This window comes from Hemiscyllium ocellatum, chromosome 5, assembly GCF_020745735.1.
Source record: "Hemiscyllium ocellatum isolate sHemOce1 chromosome 5, sHemOce1.pat.X.cur, whole genome shotgun sequence".
Taxonomy (NCBI): domain Eukaryota; kingdom Metazoa; phylum Chordata; class Chondrichthyes; order Orectolobiformes; family Hemiscylliidae; genus Hemiscyllium; species Hemiscyllium ocellatum.
In genome coordinates this window covers 54,905,640-54,927,250 of record NC_083405.1, presented here as the reverse complement: position 1 = coordinate 54,927,250, position 21,611 = coordinate 54,905,640, and the positions used below count along the sequence as shown (strand labels likewise).

Here is a 21,611-nt window from a genome sequence, read left to right as displayed (position 1 = left end):
AGTAAGGCTAGAGTGTCCAGAGAAGAATGGAGGATTTGTGATAGGAATACTGGACCAACTCTCAGCTCCAGTAATACAATTTGTCCTTGCAGATGATACAGCTGATTCACCGGTAGGCATGCTGCCTAACCTAGTTGAAAAGCCAGTGGGGGCGCAGGCAACTGAAGAAATGAAGGATCTTTATTCAGGAATTTTCCTTGATTGTGTGGTCACAAGATTACAGAGGATCAAGTTGAAGCAAGAGAGATTAAAAGGCACAGATAAGGAAGCTGACATAGCTTTATCTGAGACTTTTTTTGATCAGATAAGTGTAACAGAGAAGGATCAAATAGGTAAACATGCAAGTATCTTTAGTTCTGCTAAGCTGATTGAGTTGCAGCAGAAAGATGAGAACTTAAAACAGTTGTATCAAAAGGCATTTGCAGAGAAAGAAAGTAAATGCATCCCTGTGTCTTATTACTTAACAAATGATGTCTTAATGAGGAAATGGAGTGATTACACATTCAAGCAGGTGAGAAATGGCAAAGATTCATCAAATTGTTTTGCCAGTATGGTATAGAAAGGAGGTGCTGCAAGTAGCATATGAGCTACCACTTGGAGGTCATTTAGAGGTGAGGAAAACACAGGATAAAATACAAAGACATTTTTATCGCCTGGATTACACAAGGATGTAATTGAATTTTGCAAGACGTGTCATTGATGTCAGCTAATCGGAAAACAACAGACACTAATAAAACCTGCACCTTTAACATTCCAGCATTTGAGGAACCTTTCACAAGAACCTTGATTGATTTTGTTTGAGGTAGGGGACCTACACAAAGTGGGCATAAGTATTTATTAACAATAATGAATGTGTCGACTAGATTTCCAGAGGCAATCCCAATAGGCAACATCACATCTAAATGGTTGTAGAAGAATTACTTAAAGTTTTTACTAGATACAGACTGCCAATAGAAATCCAGTCTGATCAAGGATCAAACTTTGCACCCAAACTATTCAAGGAGTTTATGGCTAACTTTGGAATAAAACAATTCAAATCTACTGCATACCATCCTGAATCGCAGGGAGCACTAGAGAGATGGCATCAAACACTGAAGACCATGTTGTGGGCTTATGGTCAGGATTATTCGGGATAAGGGAGATCCGTTTGTACGTTTTGTGATCAGAGATATACCGAATGAATCGACCAAATTCAGTCATTTGATTTAATTTTTGGCCATGAAATAAGAGGACCATTAAAATTGATTAAGGAGAAATTAATAAGCCAGAATTCAGAGACGGCCCATTTGGACTATGTGCCAAATTTTAGAGAATGATTAAATAGAGCTGGAGAGTTAGTTGTGCAGCATTTAAAAGTATCACAGCATACAATGACACAGGAAGCGGATAAGAAATCACAAATTTGCAATTTTGCAGTTGAGTATAAGATATTGGTGTTACTTCCAGTAACAGGTGAACTTTTAAAAACAAGTTTTAGTGGACCTTATCAAATCGAGAAGAATTTGATTGAGGTGAACTACTTGATAAGGACTCCAGACAGAAAGAAATCTCAGAGTGTGTCATTTGAATATGCTCAAAAGCTATTTTGATGAGGAAAGCAAGAGGAGAAGGTGTTAATGATTACAGCACAGAAGGAAGAACCAAGTTCAGAGGATTCTGAATTGGACATTCCTCAAATCAATTGGAAAATGAGGAAGTTGTCAAAAATTAGGATAAATTATTGAGTTACCTTCCACAAGAAAATCAAAATGACCTGAAAGAGCAATTATTATCACATGGGGAGATATGCGGAAATAAACTGGGAAATATTAATCTAATTGTGCATGATGTAGATATAGGAGATGCTGTTCTGATTAAGCCAAACCCTTATAAGCATAACCCTCTAAAGTTGGCACAGGTTCTGAAGAAGATAGAGCGCATGCTCCAAAATGGCATAATCGAAGTGAGTTACAGTGACTGGAGCTCACCCATAGTCATGGTACCAAAGCCAGATGTCACTCAACGATAATGTGTGAACTATCGCAAAGTCAACAACGTTACAAAGACTGATGCATATCCAATTCCACTGCCGGAGGGCTGTGTTGAAAAGATGGGACAAGCAACTTATATTTCTAAGTTTTGCTTGCTCAGAGGCTGCTGGCAAGTAACTCTGTCAGACAGAACAAAGGTAGTTTCAGCTTTTGTAATGCCAAATGGACTCTATCAGATCAAAATCATGTCGTTTGGTATGAAAAACGCTCCAACCACTTTTCAGGGACTGACTAATAGGGTCATTGCTGGATTACCCAACTGTGTGGTGTATATTGATGACCTGGTGATTTTTCGTCACTCATGGAAGGAACACTTACAGCATTTATTGGACTGGTTTGATTGACTTCGGAAGGCAGACTTGGTTATAAACCAAGCTAAAAGTGAATTTGCCAACGCCCAAGTCACCTTCCTGGTCAATGTTATTGGACATGGACAAATGGTCTCATGGGATGCGAAAACAAAACTAATTGGGGAATTGCCCACACCGTCAATGAATGAAAGCAGGACTACAATTCCTGGGGTTGCATGGATTTTACCGAACTTTAACAGTATGGCTGTCCCACTTATTGAATTGTTAAAAAAGGGCAAGAAGTTTCAGTGGACAATGAACTGTCAAAAGGCATTTGACAGCCTAAAAACCACTGCCCCAGTGTTAGCCATACTGAATTACACAAAGCCTTTCAAGGTGGCTATTGATGCCAGTGATGTGGGTGTTGGTGCGGTGCTCCTACAGGAGGATGATGAGGGAATAGAGAGACCCATCAGGTATTTTTCCAGGAAGTTGCACGTTCATCAACAGAAATATTAAGTTGGTGCTGACATTACAACATTTCAGTGTTCATATTAGCAGCAATGCATCTGAGACAATCGTATACACTGGTCATAACCCATTGACATTTGTGGAAAAATTTAAGGACAAAAATGCCAGACAGTTTAGATGGAGCTTGTTGCAGCCATTCAATTTGGCAATTGTGCATGTAGCAGTTCGCAAAAATATGATTGCCCATGCGTTATTGAGACTCGAATGAGATATGAGGACGTTCACAATTTGCTTGTGGTTGTGCATGTTGTGTTTTTATAGTTAGTATGCAGTATTTGTGTTTAGACTACAAACCCAGTTTTGAAGGGTTTTAAAAATGAAGCCATCTTTTGGAAGTGATGGGTCATGTTTTTAAGGGGTGAGGTGTCACACAGCTGGTCCCTTTTTTCTAAACGGTGTTTCTTTACTCAAGAGCACTGTGTCCTCGGTTTTGTTTTCAACGGTGTCATAAAGATCTCCCGTTGCTGATTAGACTGGTTTGGTACAGAGATTAAATGGTGTTGAAAGGCCTCTTTGTTTATATGTAAACAGATGAGACTTAAGGCCGAAGTGGTCATGTTTTAGAAGGGACCTGTATAATGGAAGGGGAATGGTCAGCTCTCTAGTTGAGCAGTTCAGACCCTAACTAGTTGGGGGTTCAACAGTGTGAAAACTCTCTCTCTCTTTCTGCCCTTCTAACTTCAATCTGTAAGCATCTGTTCCATTTTTTAAACTGTGTTTTAAACGGGTTTGCTTATTGTGACCATTGTGCATATTCTGAACAGCATAATTAAGTCTAGTTTGGATAGACTGAGTTCTGGAGGGGTTCCTTATTCTGTTCTTTGTGTTTCATTGTGTAATTTTGTAAATACATTTCTGTCTCTTTTAAAACCTAGTAGTCAACCTAGCTAGTTTATTCTGGGTAATTCTCACTGTACGCTTACCAAAATAAATTGCAAAGTTATGGTCTGGGTTGTCTGCTGAAGAATGTTTTGAATAGTCTGGCCTAGTCCATAACAACATTCATTTGAAAGAAAGTCATTACCTCAGTGGCTTCAGGTTTTCCTGGCTTGCATTTGGCTGAGTGTTCATTTGATAATTTTAAAACTGTTTTCAAAATCTCTCTTCTTTGCACCCCCTAACTCCTCCACTCCTCTCTCCTTTACAGCCTAGTCACTAAAGTAGTACAGTTTCTGTCCTTCAGAAGCTCTTATCTTCACAGCTTCCTGGCGTTGCAAGCTGTCTCCTCTGTAGCGTGTTGGCCCTTTACAGCTGTATCCATGCGGATCATGTCCTGAAAATACAAATTTCTGCTTTCAATCATGAAGTTACCATTGATCAGAACCTGAATTTGACTACATAAATACTGTGAGAAAGTGAGGACTGCAGATGCTGGAGTACCAGATTTGAAAAATGTGGTGCTAGAAAAACACAGCAAGGCAGGCAGCGTCCGAGGAGCAGGGAAATCGCCATTTCGGGCAAAAGCCCTTCATTAGGCATTCCTGAAGAAGGACTTATGCCCGAAACGTCGATTCCCCTGCTCCTCGGATGCTGCCTGGCCTGCTGTGTTTTTCCAGCACCACATTTTTCAACACACAAATACTGTGTATAGCTCCATGAATAGTTTAGAGGTTAAGAAATAACTGAAGTATGTAACTTACCTCCTATTTCTCTAACGTCTGTTCATGACATACAAAGGGCAAAAGTGAGGACTGCAGATGCTGGAAATCAGAGTTTAGATCAGAGTAGTGCTGGAAAACCACAGCAGGTCAGGCAGCATCCGAGAAGCAGGGAAATCAACGTTTTGGGCAAAAGTCCTTCATCAGGCTTCGTGAATCGAAACATCGATTTTCCTGCTCCTCGGATATTGCCCGACCTGCTGTGCTTTTCCAGCACCACTCTGATCTAAACCCATGGTGTACAAAGCACAAGTCCACAATGTGATGGCATACTTTGTGCTTGTCTGGATGAGTGCAACTATAACAGGAGGTTCAATACTATCTAGAAAAAGCAGTCTGCTTGATTGGCAACCCATGCACCACCATCAACATCCACTCCCTTTACCACAGAATGGCAGTATTGTGTATCACTTACAAAATGAAATGCAGTAAATCACCATGGCTCCTTCCTGTGACTGATACCACATGGAATGACAAGCACAGGTGCAAAGGAATACCATCATCTGGAAGTTCTCCTTCAAACAACACAGCAACCTGACTTGAAACTGTATTGCAGAGTTTTCATTATCACAGGGTGGAAGCTCCCTTCCTAACAGCAATATGGGTGTATCTACACACCAAAGACTGTACCAGTTCAAAGCGATAGCTTACTGCCAACTTATCAGCTGCGGTTAGGGATAAGCAGTAAATACTGCCCTAGCCAGCGATGACCACATTCCATAGATTAATAAATAAAGACATTCCTCTCTTACCCTTGCAGCCTCTTTGTTGTTCACGTTATTGCACTGCCACTTATTTTCACATTGCTCCTCCAGCCTCAGAAGCTACTGTAACGTATTTTCTGCTGATAGATTCAATTGAATCTAGTGAACTTATCAGCAATAGGTGCAGCAGATTGAAGGAGCAGATCCTCACAGATTTTGTCACATATTCATGACTTTTCTTTCATTGCTCACTTCTTTGAATTTTCATTGCTTGAATTTTCCCATTATTTTTGGCGGCATTTTAATTTGTCCACTGGCCCCAAGTGTTTTGAGCCCTGCTCCAGAAAGCATACAAAGGAAATAGCAGAATACTCGCATGGATAAAGTAGTACAGTTACAATGATAGACTTGAGAAGTCGGTATTTTAAGAGAACAGAAAGATGAAGAATATTTTGCCAAGTTAAATAAGCTAAATAGAAATAACTGCTTTCAATGTAGGATTAATAACTGGATGACACAGATAAGGTATTTGGAAACAAAACAAGTGATATGAAGATCAGTTTTTTTTTAAAAAAACTGATATTATTCTGAACTAAATGATATCCAACTGAGCCACCCAGCCCCTGAAATATGCGCCATAAATAATGCCCAAATATGAGCAGTTTTCAATTTTTAAAAAAATTCATTCAGAGATATGGACTTTACTGCCCATTCTTCATTGCCCTTAGAAGGTGGTGGTGCACTGCTTTTTTGCACGAGTGAAGCCCAGTACACCTATAATTCTATTAAGGAGCTAGTTCCAGAATTTTGACCCAACAATACTGAAGCAGCAACCATATATTTCCAAGTAAGGATGGTATGTTCCTCGGAGAGAAACTTACAAGTGATGTTGTTCCCATGTCTCTGCTACATTTGTCCTTCTAGATAATAGTGTTTGTGGGTTTGGAGAAACTGTGTACGGATCCTTGTTGCACTGAATCTTGTAGGTGGTACTCATTGCTGCTGGAATACTGATATGAAGGTACGAGCCATGGGATCTAAGGCAGTTTGGCTAATTGATCCAGAATTGGCTAAGTGCTAGATTGTGATTGTCATGGGGTGCTTTGTGGCTGGACGTTTGTTTCCAGTTGGGTTCCGCAGGGATCAGTGTTGGGGCCCTTGCTGTTTGTCACATCTATAAATGCTTTAGACTTGAATGTAGTAGTGTTGATCAATAAGTTTGCAGATGTTATAAAAATTGGTAAATAGCGAAGAGGATATAGGAGGATATAGACAAACTGTTCAGATGGGCTGATCCCTGGCAAATTGAATTCAATCCAGATAAATATGGAGTGATGCACTTTGGCAGGACAGTTAAGGCAAGGGAACACATAATGACCTGTAGGAACCTTGGTGTGCATGTCCACCAGTCCCTTAAGATTGTGGAACAAATAGATAAAATGGTGAAGAAGGCATATGGAATATTTTGCTGATGTGGAGTTTACGCTGAAACTGTATAAACCATTAGTTAGGCCACAGCTAGAGTACTGTTTGCAGTTCTGGATTCCACTTTATAGGGAGGATGTATTGCACTGGAGATGATGCAGAGAAGATTTCCCAGGATGTTGCTGGGGCTGGAGACTTTCAATAATGAAGAGACATTGGATAGACGGAGCAAAGACTAAGCAAAGGAGTTACCTGATTGATATATGTAAAATTGTAAGGGTCTTAGGGAAGGAACATTCCCTTGGTGCAAGGATCAGAGACCAGAGGTAAGGTAAGGAGGTTTAGAGGGGATGTGAAGGGAAAAAGATTTTTACTCAGAGGGTGGTGTGAATCTGGATTCCACTGCCTATAAGAGTGGTAGAAGTAAAAACCTTAATAATATTTAAGTATTTAGATGTACACTTGTGATGCCAAGGCATACAAGATTCGCGGTCAAGTGCCTGAAAATGGGATTAGATTAGTTAGGTGGGTATTTCTGACTGGTACAGAATCAATAAGCTGCAGTCATTCTTTGTATTGTAAACCTCAATGTCTCTAAAAATCTTCAATTGGTAAGTAAGCAGATAGATGCAGTTTCTGTTTTTAATAATATAAAAAGTCTGAATGATTGACACTTTCATTGTCTTATAGCTAAAGGTAGTTTAAGGAGGAATTAAGTACCATTGCCATCTCTAGAGGTGTAGTGAATTGCACAAATGAATGGGGCTGAAGGCAGTGGGTTCCGTGGCTCTAATGGCTTGGAACCTAAAAGAGAGGATACACAGATAGTGGATGCATTGGTTGTAATTTTTCCAAAAATCTTTGGAGTCTAATGATCTACCAGAGGATTAGAAAACTGTTGATGTGTCATCCCTATTCAAAAAGGTAGTCAAAATGCAAATAACTATAGGCTAATGAGCCTGACATTGACTGTTAGAAAAGTATTGGAATCAATTACGAAATAAGTTTTTGCAGAACATTTGGAAAATTAAAATCTAATGAAGCAAAGTCAGCGTGGTTTCATGAAAGGGAATTCGTGTTTAACTAATTTAGAACATAGAACATTAAAGCGCAGTACAGGCCCTTTGGCCCTCGATGTTGCACCAACCTGTGAAATTAATCTATTGCCTGTCTAACCTACACTGTTTCATTATTATCCAAATGTATGTCCAATGCCCATTTAAATGCCTTTAACATTGGTGAGTCTACTACAGTTGCAGGCAGGCCATTCAATGCCCCTAATACTCTCTGAGTAAAAAACGCTACCCCTGATATCTGTCCTACATCTATCACTCCTCAATTTAAAGCTGTGTCCCCTTCACCAGTTGAGGAAAAAGACTCTCACTGTTCACCCTGTCTAACCCTCTGATTATCTTTTCGTCTCTATTACATAAGCTCTCAATCTTCTTCTTGCCATGAAAACAGCCTCAGTTCCCTCAGCCTTTCCTCTTAAGACCTTCCTTCCATACCACGCAACATCCTAGTAAATCTCCTGTGAACTCTTTCTAAAGCTTCTGCACCTTTTTTATAATGTGGTGACCAGAACTGCACGCAATACTCCAGATGCGGCTTGTACAGCTGAAGCATGATCTCGTGGCTCTGAAGCTCAATTCCCCCTATCAATAAATGACTTCTGAACAACCCTATCAACCTGGGTGGCAACTTTCAGGGATTTGGGCACTTGGACACCGAGATCTCTCTGTTTATCTACACTTCCAAGAATTTTACCATTAGCCTAGTACTCTGCATTCCTGTTACTTCTTCTGAAGTGAACTACCTCACACTACTCCGCATTAAATTCCATTTGCCACTTCTCAGCCTAACTCTGCATCTTAGCTATGTCCCTCTGTAACCCACAACATCCTTCGGCATTATCCACGACTCTGCCTATCTTCATGTCATCTGCAAATTTCCTAATCCATCCTTCTACGCCCACCTCCAGATCATTTATAAAAATGACAAACAACAATGTTCCCAAAACAGATCTTTGTGGCACACCATTGGTAACTGAATTCCAGCATGAACATTTCACATCAACTACCACCCTCTGTCTTCTTTCAGCTAGCCAATTTCTGATCCAAACCGCTAAATCACCTTCAATCCTGAAACTCTGTATTTTGTGCAATAACCTACCATGTGAAACCTTTTCAAACGCCTTACTGGAGTCCATATATGTCACATCAACCGCCTTACCTTCATCCACCTGTTTTGTCACCTTCTCAAAGAACCCAATAAGGTTAGGGAGACACGACCTACTCTTCGCAAAGCCGTGTTGACTATTCCTAATCAAATTATTCATTTCCAGATGATTATAAACCCTATCTCTTATATTCGTTTCCAACATCTTATCTACAACCAAAGTAAAGCTCACTGGCCTATAATTACCAGGGTTATCCCGACTCTTCTTCTTAAACAAGGGAACAGCGTTTGCTATCCTCCAGTCTTCTGGCACTACTCCTGTCGACAATGATGACATAAAGATCGAAGCCAAAGGCTCAGCAATTTCCCCCCAGCTTCCCAGGGAATCTGAGGATAAATCCATCCGGCCCAGGGGTCTTATCTATTTTCAGATCTTCCAACATTGCTAAAACCTGCTCTTTGTGAACCTCAATCCCATGTAGTCTTACAGCCAGTATCTCATGATTTGGAGATGCTGGTGTTGGACTGGGGTGTTTAAAGTTAAAAAACACACAACACCAGGTTTAATTGGAAGCACACTAGCTTTCGGAGCAACAAATTTGTTCTTGCAGGGTTACATTGTACTTTGCTCAAAAACTGTAAGCATTCATGTAAAACCCCATTATCTCACTTTTTAGATTAGAATCAATGTAAACATCATGGCATAGACAGAGAACACAGGGGGCCAACACCTTCAACATATTGTCTATCTATCACCATTGTTAACAGCTAACCCGGGAATGCAACTTTTTTAAAAAAAGGTTTTGTGATTTACACATGAAAGAAGTGAAACTATCACGGTATTGTAACAGATGAAAGGCTTAACAGACAATCAATGTTTCAATGTATAATTTCAGTTACATCACACTGTAAATTTTTGCTATAAATTCTGTGTGTTGGGATTGAGCTCTCCACTACCACCTGATGAAGGAGTGTCACTCCGAAAGCTAGTGTGCTTCCAATTAAACCTGTTGGACTATAACCTGGTGTTGTGTGATTTTTAGCCTGTATCTCAATATTCTCACTAATATTGCCCTTTTCCAGTGTGAATACTGACAAAAAGTAATCATTAGGCTCTTCCCCCATGTCCTCAGATTCCACACATAACTTTCCACTATTATCTTTGATTGATGCTAATCTTTCTCTGGTCATTCATTTATTCCTGATACACCTATAGAAGGCCTTTGGGTTTTCCTTGATCCTGTAAGCCAACAACTTCTCATGTCCCCTCCTGGCTCTTCTGAGCCCTCTCTTTAGATATTTTCTGGCTAACCTATAACTCTCAAGTACCCTAACTGAGCTTTCACACCTCATCCTCATGTAAGCCGTCTTCTTCCTCTTGACAAGAGATTCAACTTCTTTAGTAAACCATGGCTCCCTCTCTCGGCAACTACCTTCCTGCCTGATAGGGATATACTTATCAAGGACCCGCAGTAGCTTGTCCTTGAATAAGCTCCACATTTCAAGTGTGTCCATCCCCATTAGAGTTTTTCAAAGAAGTCTCAATCAAAGTGGATGGAGAAGGATCAGTAGATGTTGTATTTGGACTTCCAGAAGGTGTTTGACAAGGAATTTCAAAAAATTATAATATAATGTTCGAGGTAGTATATTAGTATGGAAAGAGAATAGGCTAATTAGCAGGAAACATCAAATAGGAATAAGGTGATCTTTTTCGTGTTGGCTACCTGTGACCAGTGGGGTTTCACAGGATCAGTGCTGGGACAACAACTATTTAGGACATTAGAACATAAGAACTAGGAGCAGGAGTAGGTCATCTGGCCCTTTGAACCCATTTTGCCATTCACTAAGATCATGGCTGATCTTCTCATGGCCTCAGCTCCACTTACCTGCCCTCTCACCATAGCCATTAATTTCTTTACTGTTCAAAAAGTATCTATCTTAGCTTTAAAACATTCAATGAAGAAGTCTCAACTATTTCAGTGGTCATAGAATGCCAAATGCACAATCTTGAGGATGTTCCCTTTCAAATTCAGTCCTAAATCTGCTCCCCTAATTTCGAGACTTTGTACCCTTGTCCTAGTTTCACCCCCCTCTCCCCCCCCCAGTGGAAACATCGTCTCTACTTCTATCTTATCTATTCCCTTCATAATTTTATATGTTTCTATAAAGATCGTCCCTCATTCTTCTAAATTCCAATGAATATAATCCCACTCTACTCAGTCTCACCTCGTAAGCCAACCCCCAAACTCCAGATTCAACCTTATGAACCTCCTCTAGTGACAGTATGTTTCTCAGAGACCAAAACTGAAGGCAGTACCCTATATAGTTGCAACATAACCTCCTTCTTTTCAACTTAATCCCTTTAGCAATGAAGGACAAAATTCCATTGCTTTCTTAATTCCATGTTGCAACTGCAGACCAAGCAACCTTCTGTGATTCATGCAGGGCCATCTGCACAGCAACAGTCTTCAATTTTTTTACCATTCAAATAATAGTCTTTTTTACTGTTATTCCCACCAAAATAGACGACTTCACATTTATTAACATTGTATTTCATCTGCCAGACCTTTGTCCACTCACTTAAACTAGGTAAAAACAATCTCTGCAATGCTGGAAACCAGATTCTGGATCAGTGGTGCTGGAAGAGCACAGCAGTTCGAGCAACATCCGAGGAGCAGTAAAATCGACGTTTCGGGCAAAAGCCCTTCATCAGGAATAAAGGCAGAGAGCCTGAAGGGTGGAGAGATAAGCCAGAGGAGGGTGGGGGTGGGGAGAAAGTAGCATAGAGTACATTAGGTGAGTGGGGGAGGGGATGAAGGTGATAGGTCAGGGAGGAGGGTGGAGTGGATAGGTGGAAAAGAAGATAGGCAGGTAGGACAAGTCATGGGGACAGTGCTGAGCTGGAAGTTTGGAACTAGGGTGAGGTGGGGGAAAGGGAAATGAGGAAACTGTTGAAGTCCACATTGATGTCCTGGGGTTGAAGTGTTCTGAGGTGGAGGATGAGGCGTTCTTCCTCCAGGCGTCAGGTGGTGAGGGAGGTCCTGGGCCTCCTTCACCACCACTCCATGTCCTTAGCAATGTGGGAGGGAGAGTTGAAATGTTGGGCCACGGGGCGGTGTGGTTGATTGGTGTAAGTGTCCCAGAGATGTTCCCTAAAGCACTCTGCTAGGAGGCATCCAGTCTCCCCAATGCTGGATGCCTCCAAGCAGACGCTTTAGAGAACATCTCCGGGACACCTGCACCAATCAACCACACTGCCCTGTCCCCATGACTTGTCCTACCTGCCTATCTTCTTTTCCACCTATCCACTCCACCCTCCTCCCTGACCTATCACCTTCATCTCCTTCCCCACTCACTTATTGTACTCTATGCTAATTTTTCCCTACCCCCACCCTCCTCTAGCTTATCTCTCCACCCTTCTGGCTCTCTGCCTTTATTCCTGAAGGGCTTTTGCCCGAAACGTCGATTTTACTGCTCCTCGGATGCTGCCTGAACTGCTGTGCTCTTCCAGCACCACTCACTTAAACTATCTCTCCCTCCGCAAAGTTTCACAGTCCTCTGCACGCTTTGCTCTACCACTCATCTTAGTGTCATCCACAAACTTTAACACACTACGTGGTTCCCAATTCCAAATCATCTAGGTAAATTGTGAATAATTGAGGTCTGAAAACTGATCCCTGAGGCATACCACTAATCACTAATCGCCAACCAGAAAAGCACTCATTTATTCCTAATCTTTGCTTCCTGTTCGTTAACCAATCCGCTATTCATGCCACTACGTTACCTGTAACACTTATTTTATGTAGCAGCCTTTTGTGTGACATTTGTCGAATGCCTTTTGGAAATCTAGCTACACCACATCTACTGAGTCCCTGTTGTCCACTGTGCTTGTAACGTCTTCATAGAATTCCAGTAGATTAGTTAACCATGACCTGCCTTTCATGAACCCATGCTGTGTTTGACCAACAGGACAATTTCTGTCTAAATGTCTTGTTTACAGTATATATTAATGACTTGAAAGAAAGTAAATGTACTGTAGCCAGATTTTCAAATGACACAGAAATAGTTGTAAAGGCAGGTTGTGAGAGGTATACAAACAGTTTACAGAGATATTGATAGGTTAAGGAAGTGGGCAAAAAATTGACAAACGGAACATGATATGGCAAAAGTTGCAATTGTTCATTCTGGAAGGAAGAAAAGATAAGTTTAGTGAACTTTATTTTAACCAGCACTCTCAGTAAACCAGAAAAAAGTATATACCTCAAATATCAGAAATGTATTGTATTATTGCAATCTCCACAATTTCCAAGTAGTCAATTGAGGGTGTATGTGAAAAGGCTCTCTGCTGGTATGTATTATTTAAGGCAAAGTTGCCTTATTGTTTAAGTGACATATGCTGTAAATAAAGCATAACAGTGATGTGTATAACTCCACACCACATTTTGATTACTTACGTGTGTTTATATATTGATTATGTGACCTGTTGATCAACTAGAATATTCAATCAATTGACACACTCCTGGTCACATTGGTGTTGATTAATAAAATGTTTGCTGTATTATTTAAATGGAGAAAAACTGCAGAAAGTTGCAACACAAATAAACTTGGGGATACCTGCACAGATACAGAAAGCTAACACACAGGTGCAGCAGGTGATCAGGAAGGTTAACAGAAATTTGGGCCTTCTCCAAAGGAATTGAAGTATAAGAGGAAGTCAGTCTTACTGCAACTGCAGAAGGTGCTGGTGAGACCACAGCTAGAGTATGACAGCAATTTTGGTCCCCTTATTTAAGAAAACATGTTATCCCGTTGGCGGTAGTTCAGGGAAGGTTCACTAGGATGATCCTCAGTATGGAGATCTTTTGAGCAAAGTTCAAACAGGTTGGACTCTACTTACTGGAATGTAAAACACTGAGCGGTGGTCTCAATGAAAAGTACATGTTCTTCAGGTGCTTGACAGGGTAAATGCTGAGAGGAATTTTCTCCTCATGGATGAATCTAGAATCAGAGGGCATAGTCTCAGAATTGAGGGTAGAAGAGTGTGATGCTGGAAAAGTACAACTGGTCAGGCAGCATCCGAGGAGCAGGAGAATCGACATTTCGAGATGTCGATTGTCCTGCTCCTCTGATGCTGCCTGACCAGCTGTGCTTCTCCAGCACCACACTCTTCGACTCTGATCCCCAGCAACTGCAATCCTCACTTCGTCTTCAGAATTAAAGTTACCAATTTAAGACTGAGATGAAGAGGAATTTTATCTCTGAGGGTTGAGAGCTTTGGAATTCCTTACCACAGAGATCTGTGAGGCAAATCCTTGTGTATATTTATGTCTTAGATTCTTGATCAGTAGGGGGAAATCAAAGTTTCTGGGGCATAGACAGGAAAGAGGATGTGAGGATTGTTGGCAGATCAGCAGTGATCCTATTGAATGGTACAGCAAGCTCAAGGCAAGTTAAAAGTCAACCTCATTGCAGAGGTTCTGGAGTCATGTAAAGGGCAGATCCGATAAGGTTGACAGATTTCCTTCCACAAAGGCCATTAGTGACCCAGAAGGATTTTTACAATAACTGACAGTGATTACATAGTCAAAATTAAGCCAATTTTTAATTCTAGTTTTTATTACATTCAAATTTCACCATCTGCCATGGTGAACACTGTCACTGTTTTTATCACTGCCTGGATCCAAATCTCAGAAACTCCCACCCTAACAACAAATGAAAAATGCAGCTTAGCAGCACATTCGCAAGGGCAATTAAATGTTGGTTTTACCTATCACATTACAAAAATTAATAATAAAATAAAAGTTTACAAGACCTTGGGTTCTACTCCCTAAAATTCAGAAGATTAACAGGAAGAGATAGAATTGCTAAAGAGAAAGGTTTAATAGGAGTGGTTATCTTACTGGGCTTGTAACCTGCTGGCCTGACCCAGTGATCCAAGGTCTTGAGTTCAAATACAGAATTTAAATTGAAAATTGAAGAGTATCTCTAATAGTGGCCATGAAACTGCTAGATTATTGGAAAAATTCATGTGACTCATTAATGTCATTTAGGGAAGTCAATCTACTGCTCTTGACTAATCTGGCATATGTCACTCCAAACAAAGTAGCATGACCTGTGAAATAATGTAGTGGTTCTGTTCGCCGAGCTGGAAGTTTTTGTTGCAAACGTTTCGTCCCCTGGCTAGGAGACATTATCAGTGCTGTGGAGCCTCCTGGATGATGTCTCCTAGCCAGGGGACGAAACGTTTGCAACAAAATCTTCCAGCTCGGCGAACAGAACCACTACAACAAGCACCCGAGCTGCAAATCTTCGCACAAACTTTGAACTGTGAAATAATCTAGGAGGACACTCTGTTGTATCCAAGAATGCCAATTAGGGATGAGCAATAAATCCTAAAACTCCACAATGTTCAAGATCAGACTGCACTTTGAGTACTGCATTCAGTTTTCCTCATCAAGAGATGAGGAAAACAGTCAAACAAAGGGACTAGTGCAACAAGCCAGTGATTCTTAGCATCAAAATATTGAGTTACAAGGAAGGACTGGGAAGAACTGAACTTGTTTAGCCATTTAGCAGGACAATCTTGAAAAGATTTGTTCTCAGATATTTCATCACCAATAACATCATCAGTGAGCCTCCGTTGAAATGCTGATGTTCTGTCCTGCTTTCTGTTTGTGTGACTTAGTCTGTTCGGGTGGGTGATACCACTTTTGGTTTTTTTTCTGAGAGGTTGGTAAATGAGGTCCAAATCGATGTGTTTGTTGATGGAGTTCTGGTTTGAATGCCAGGCCTCTAGGAATTCCCAAATGTGTCTTTGTTTAGCCTGTCGCAGGATAGATGTGTTGTCCCAGTCGAACTTCGTCTCTGTGTAAGGATAATAGTGATAGTTGGTCATGTCTTATGGTGGCTAGTTGGTGCTCATGTATCCTGCCTGTCCGATGTAGCGTTTGTTGCAGTCCTTGCAGGGTATTTTGTATGTGATGTTTGTTCTGTTGGTTGTTGAGACAGGATCCTTTAGGTCCATCAAGAGCTGCTTCAATATGTAGGTATGCTTGTGGGCTACCATGCTGCCTAGGGGCCGGAGTAGTCTGGTCATCATCTCTGAGATGTCTTTAATGTATGGTAATGTGGCTAGAGTCTCTGGGCATGTTGTGTCTTGTTTAGGTTTGTTGTGTAAGAATCGGCGGACTATGCTTAGCAGGTACATGTTGTTCTTGAATATGTTGTATAGGTGAGTTTCTTCGACTTCTCTTAGTTCCTGGGTGCTGAGACACCAGTTCAACTGGGACAATATATATCTATCCTGGGACAGGCTAAACAAAGACATGTACGGGAATTCTTAGTGGCCTGGCATTTGAACCACAGCTCCATCAACAAATGCATTGATTTGGACCTCATTTACCAACCTCTCAGAAAAAGAACTGGAAGTGCTGTCACCCACTACAACAGACCAAGACACACAAACAGAAAGCAGGACAGAACACCAGCGCTTCACCGTAGGCTCACTGATGATGTTACTTAGCATGGTGACGAAATGTCTGAGAACAAATCTACCAGCTCAGTGAGCAAACTTATAACCTGAACCACAACCTGAGCAACAAATCCTCTCAAATCACAAATCTTGAAAGGAACATAGAAAAATATAGTAAATGTTAAAAATCATTGAGAATGCAAATCAGAAGCATTACTTTGAGGTACATCAAGATAGTAAAGTAGGAGATGCAGATTCAAATTGGTGAAAAGGAAGCTTAGGTTAGTTCCCAGGAAAGCAACTTCAAATAAAGAATTACAAGGCACTTTATAACCTTTTGGACTTAATATTAAGTCCAATATTAACTTAATATTGACTTAATAATTGTATAAGTCCTGTTCTTGTTTTTTTTACCAAAATGCAATACCTTGAATTGTCCAAATCAAACTCCATCTATCTGCCATTCCTCAGTCTTAGATAACTTGCTTCACCGTGCAGCATACCACCAATTTTTGTGTCATCTGCAAGCTTACTAACCATGCATATTGTTTATATCAATGACCGCAAATGTGAACGCAGTACCAATCCCTGTGGAACACCAGATAAAAGCAAATTACTGTGGATGCTGAAATCTGAAACCTGAAATCTGTAAGGAGAGATGCTGGAATCTCTCCTTACAGATGCTGTCAGACCTGCTGAGATTTTCCAACATTTTCTCTTCTGTGGAACAGCACTGGACACAGCCCTCCAGTCTGACAACAGTCTCCACCATCACCCTATGTTTCCTACCGTCAAGCCAATTTTGTGTCCAATTGGCAAGCTCACCCTGAATCCGATGTGATCTAACTTTACTAAATTAGTCTATCGGGCAGAACCTTAAAAACGGCTTTACTGAAGTGCAAGTAAATATCTACCACTCTTCTGAAAATGTGTTGCTGGTTAAAGCACAGCAGGTTAGGCAGCATCCAAGGAACAGGAAATTTGACGTTTCGGGCTTATGCCTGAAACGTCAAATTTCCTGTTCCTTGGATGCTGCCTAACCTGCTGTGCTTTAACCAGCAACACATTTTCAGCTGTGATCTCCAGCATCTGCAGACCTCATTTTTTACCCGAAGATCTACCACTCTTCACCTTACTAATTGGCAACAATGTTATTTCTCTGTGCAACTTTCTTTCAATTATTTATAATGCCCCCACCAATAATTTTAACCAATACCCGAAAATATCAATTATTGTTAAGGAGAGAACTTTGTCTCTTCACTTAATTTATTTTCTATATTTAAGCTAAAGAAAATGTTTGTAGTACACTTTAAACTGTGTTTTGCTTTAGAACTCAAGGTATATTTGTTCATCTAATTACCACCTTTTGTTTTCACTTTCCTTCCTAATTGCAGAAAATCTGGAATTTCACTACCGCATTCTAGATTTAGTTTAACTGGCAGGAATCCAGACTACATCGGTGGATATAAATTAGTCATTTCTACATTTTCTGGAGTTGAACGCAAATTTGGACTTTACCTACCACGATTTTCACCCTCTAATCCACCATGATCTTATGATTCGAAAGCCAGACAAAACGTTAAGACTCCTGTGGCATATAATAGTGAAAGAGGTAATGTATTCTGGTTTACAGCCCTTTGCTGGCTGTCAACCTGAGAGATACTTTCACTTGTGCGATGTGATGTAAAAATGGTTATTGGGTACAGAATGCATGAATATATGAATTGTTTGTTTTGTGATTTATTAAAAAAGCTTTACTTTTACATTTTGATGTTTTATGTATATTAATGTATATAGTGAACTGTTTGAAAAGACCCAGTTGCTACTTTAATGTACTGTTGAGATTAGAATTTTTTTCTTCAATATTGGATTAACGTATGCTTGACAAATTATGATACTTCAAATAAATATGTTTTAATCAGTGGAAATTTTACCTGTAATGTAGAAATGACTTGATTGTATTTGAACAAGGAATTATTCCAATACTGACCAATATTGTTGAGCGATGAAATCTGTACTTTAATGAAACTTTGTTTGATTTCTTCAGAATGAACTATTGAAACATCAAATATAACTGGGCAGTTCATTTTAGATTTGAAAGTATGTTCACTGTTGAATTGAATATATTGCTTAAGTCATTTGTGATGGATTTGCAATTGCTTAAACATCCCAGTTATGCTCGAAGTTGATTTAAATGATAGCCAAATATATGGAAACAAAATATTTACAAGCATTGTGCACATCTTATCAAAACATTTTAATACAAGAACATTCTTGTATCCAGTGGAAACTTGTATCTCGTTGTTTATGAACTTCTCTGTTCGTGATAAAATAGTACCATTTTCCATATATTGTATATGGATAACATATCACAGATATAATTCCACAGTTCTGGAAGATCTCAGTGATACAAGTTGCAAAACTCTTAGATATCATGTCAGAGGGCTGACAGCATGCAGCCGTGACTGTCCCTCAGTAGATATTTTGCTGCTCTTTGCTTCTGTATGGTACCTTGCCCTGCAGGAGAGGAGGTCACGGAGTGTTGCAATATTTATAGCTAGGAATATGTCGAAGTTGTGATATAAGGGTGTGAGACTTGCAGCACTGTTAAGTATGTGAGGTTGAGGTTCTGATTGTCCATGTGCTGTGGTGCATTGTGTAGTTGTGAGAGATTGATGTTGCATAGTTTGCAAGATGTGTTCACTGGCCTTGGCCACTCGTGAGGTCAGAGAGCAAATTGTAGTCAGGTCTTTAAGACTGGATTTCTGACACTGATCTCCATGGCTAATTGGTTGCATTCCTTTCTAATCCATATTGGATAGTTTTTTGACCATCTACAGAATGATGACTTTTCCTCTCTCTTATACGTCGCATGAACATATCATGGAACTGACAACCTCATTTTGCATGATTTTTTCTGATGTTGCACTTACAAATGTGCCTACTTCCCCACCCCCAATTTGGTCTAAAGCCAACCTTCTGGTTCTGTGAAGGAGTTAATGACTTGAACTATTTCTCCTTCCATGGATTCTATCTTGACAAGTTGAGCATTTTCTCAGCATTATGGCTTTATATTAATGTTTGATATTGACTGATATGATTCAAACTATAGAGATAAATCATACTATTTTTAGAAGACAAGTTCAGTTGACTTGTGACCAATTGTTCTTTGAAGGAGGAGTCCAATTGAATATTAATTTAAATACCACTTTCCAAATCTTCTAATCTGCCTGGAATCCCAATTTCTGACCCAGATTAAAAAAAATGGCATAGTTCTTAGCCACAATATTTCAAGCTGGTCTTCTGATGGAGAATCATGGAAAAGTTTTCAAGTGCAGGGATTCTCGCAGGGGAATGCGGGCAATCATCACTGAAGCTAGACTCCATTTTTTAAGCAATAACTGCTATCTTTTTCAGAAGTCCAAAGCCTTTTTGAATAAGTGGGTGAGGGAGTAGAAGGATAGAATCCTACAGTGTCGAAACAGGCCCTTCGGCCCAACAAGTTCACACCGACACTTAGAGTAACCCACCCAGACCCATTCCCCTACAGTATTATCCTATATTTACCCTGACTAATGCATCTAACCTACACATGCCAGAACACTATGGGCAACTTAGCATGGCCAGTTCACCTAATCTGCACATCTTTGGCTTGTGGGGAGGAAACCCACACACACAGTTGCCCGAGGCTAGAATCAAACCTGGGATAGCAGGTGCATGGTTGAGGGGCAATGATCCCTCCAAGCTCTTAGCTGCTCCGAGAGTTCACATATGCTGATCAGCATGACAGTGCATTGACTTCTAGTTCCAGAAGCTGCTGCCGTGCATGGACTTGAAGAGCCACACAGTGGCAGAAACATTAGAAGGAGCCACCCTGATAAAGTAGGGTTGGCCAATGGACCACTGAAGTTGGCTGATCAGGTTAGATCCGTGCATGGGGGTCAGTGAATGATTTGTTGGAAAGTGTGTTAAGGAGAGGGAGAGGGTGGGTAGGCATGTCAGTTGTGTAATTATCGAGGACTTACAGCTACTGTTATTTCTTCTAACTTTTCATGGATAACCAAGGAGGTAAGTGAGTTGAAATCTTCTGAAGTCTTTGACTTCACCTTAGAATTGGAGACTTGTTTTACTTTCAGAAATTGCCTGAATGCCATGCGCTTCAATAATAATGTAATTACCTCAGTCAATTCTTTGGGATTTGAGGAGTCCTGATGCACATTTGCACCTGGAAGATCTGGTGCCAGTTGGTGTACAGTCGAGCTAAAGGACCAGAAATACCAGTTTCAGTTGTGAGTTGAGCTGAGATAGTAAATTTTTTAAAAATTGCATCACATTTCGGTACACCGTCAGGATATTCCACAGTCAATTAATTGCATTTCAAATGCAATCAATGCTGGTATGTAAGCAAAGTTTACTGCCGTGAACTGACCAGCTATGTTCCACAAACAGAAGTTGACCAGATTATCAAATCCTAAAATGGGAACAAAACCCAAAATATTGACTCAAGTAAATGGGTCATCAATGAACCGTTACTATTTATCTTGAAACAATTCCTGTGTTAAGAGATGACCATGATTGAACTTTACAGTCTAAAAGCCTCATATTGGTCACTTGATATGGCACTTTACCCCACCATGAGTCAAGTTCAAATTTGGTGGCAAGCTAGTGCTACTGAAGCCATAAATACACTGAAAAAACTTCATCTACCATAGTACTTTCGACTAACAGTATGCGGTGTAAAACATGAGCTGTTATTTTTTTTGGAATGAAAAGAGAGCATAAAGTACAACTAGATATTTCTTAATGGAAGTTATTGCTGAGGCAAGCTGATTATACAAGTAGAGGAAAGTTGCTTGCATTTTGATAATTCAGTAGAACAATTAGAAAATGCAAATTACACTAATATATTGTTAGACTTCAGTTTAAAGCATTCTAAACTTAGCAAATAGGCATACTTTTCAAAGACCTAAAATATAACCCATACAAACTTCTCTATAGATCTGACAGCATATTCTTGACATGATCAAACTGTCGTAAGACATACTTGTTCTGATTTCCTACAACATTTGATTTTAATTATACATTAACATTCCTGCAGCACTGTGGAATTAAAACAAAAATAACAGCAATCCTTGCTGGATGAAAATACTTACATCAATAGAATTAATCTAATCTTGCATCAGCAACATCCGCTTCTGAGAGGCTGCAGTTTAAATTGTGAAGTAGATTTGTGTGTCACTTGTCCTGCAGTGTTCAAACTACAAATAGTATTTTGTTGACAAGTATGCTCATAGAGTCACAGAGATGTACAGAACGGAAACAGA

General features: G+C 40.1%; 1 protein-coding gene across 1 annotated transcript in view; it reads left to right on the top strand.

Annotated features, from left to right (window-relative positions):
- LOC132816192 (electrogenic aspartate/glutamate antiporter SLC25A13, mitochondrial) overlaps positions 1-17,995 on the top strand; it is a 187,810-nt gene extending 169,815 nt beyond the window's left edge. Inside the window, exon 17 of the mRNA XM_060825688.1 lies at positions 17,682-17,995. Within this exon, the coding sequence (XP_060681671.1) occupies positions 17,682-17,838 (157 nt within the window). The 3' untranslated portion in view covers positions 17,839-17,995. The remainder of the gene's footprint in view (positions 1-17,681) is intronic.
- Positions 17,996-21,611: the final 3,616 nt, after the last annotated feature.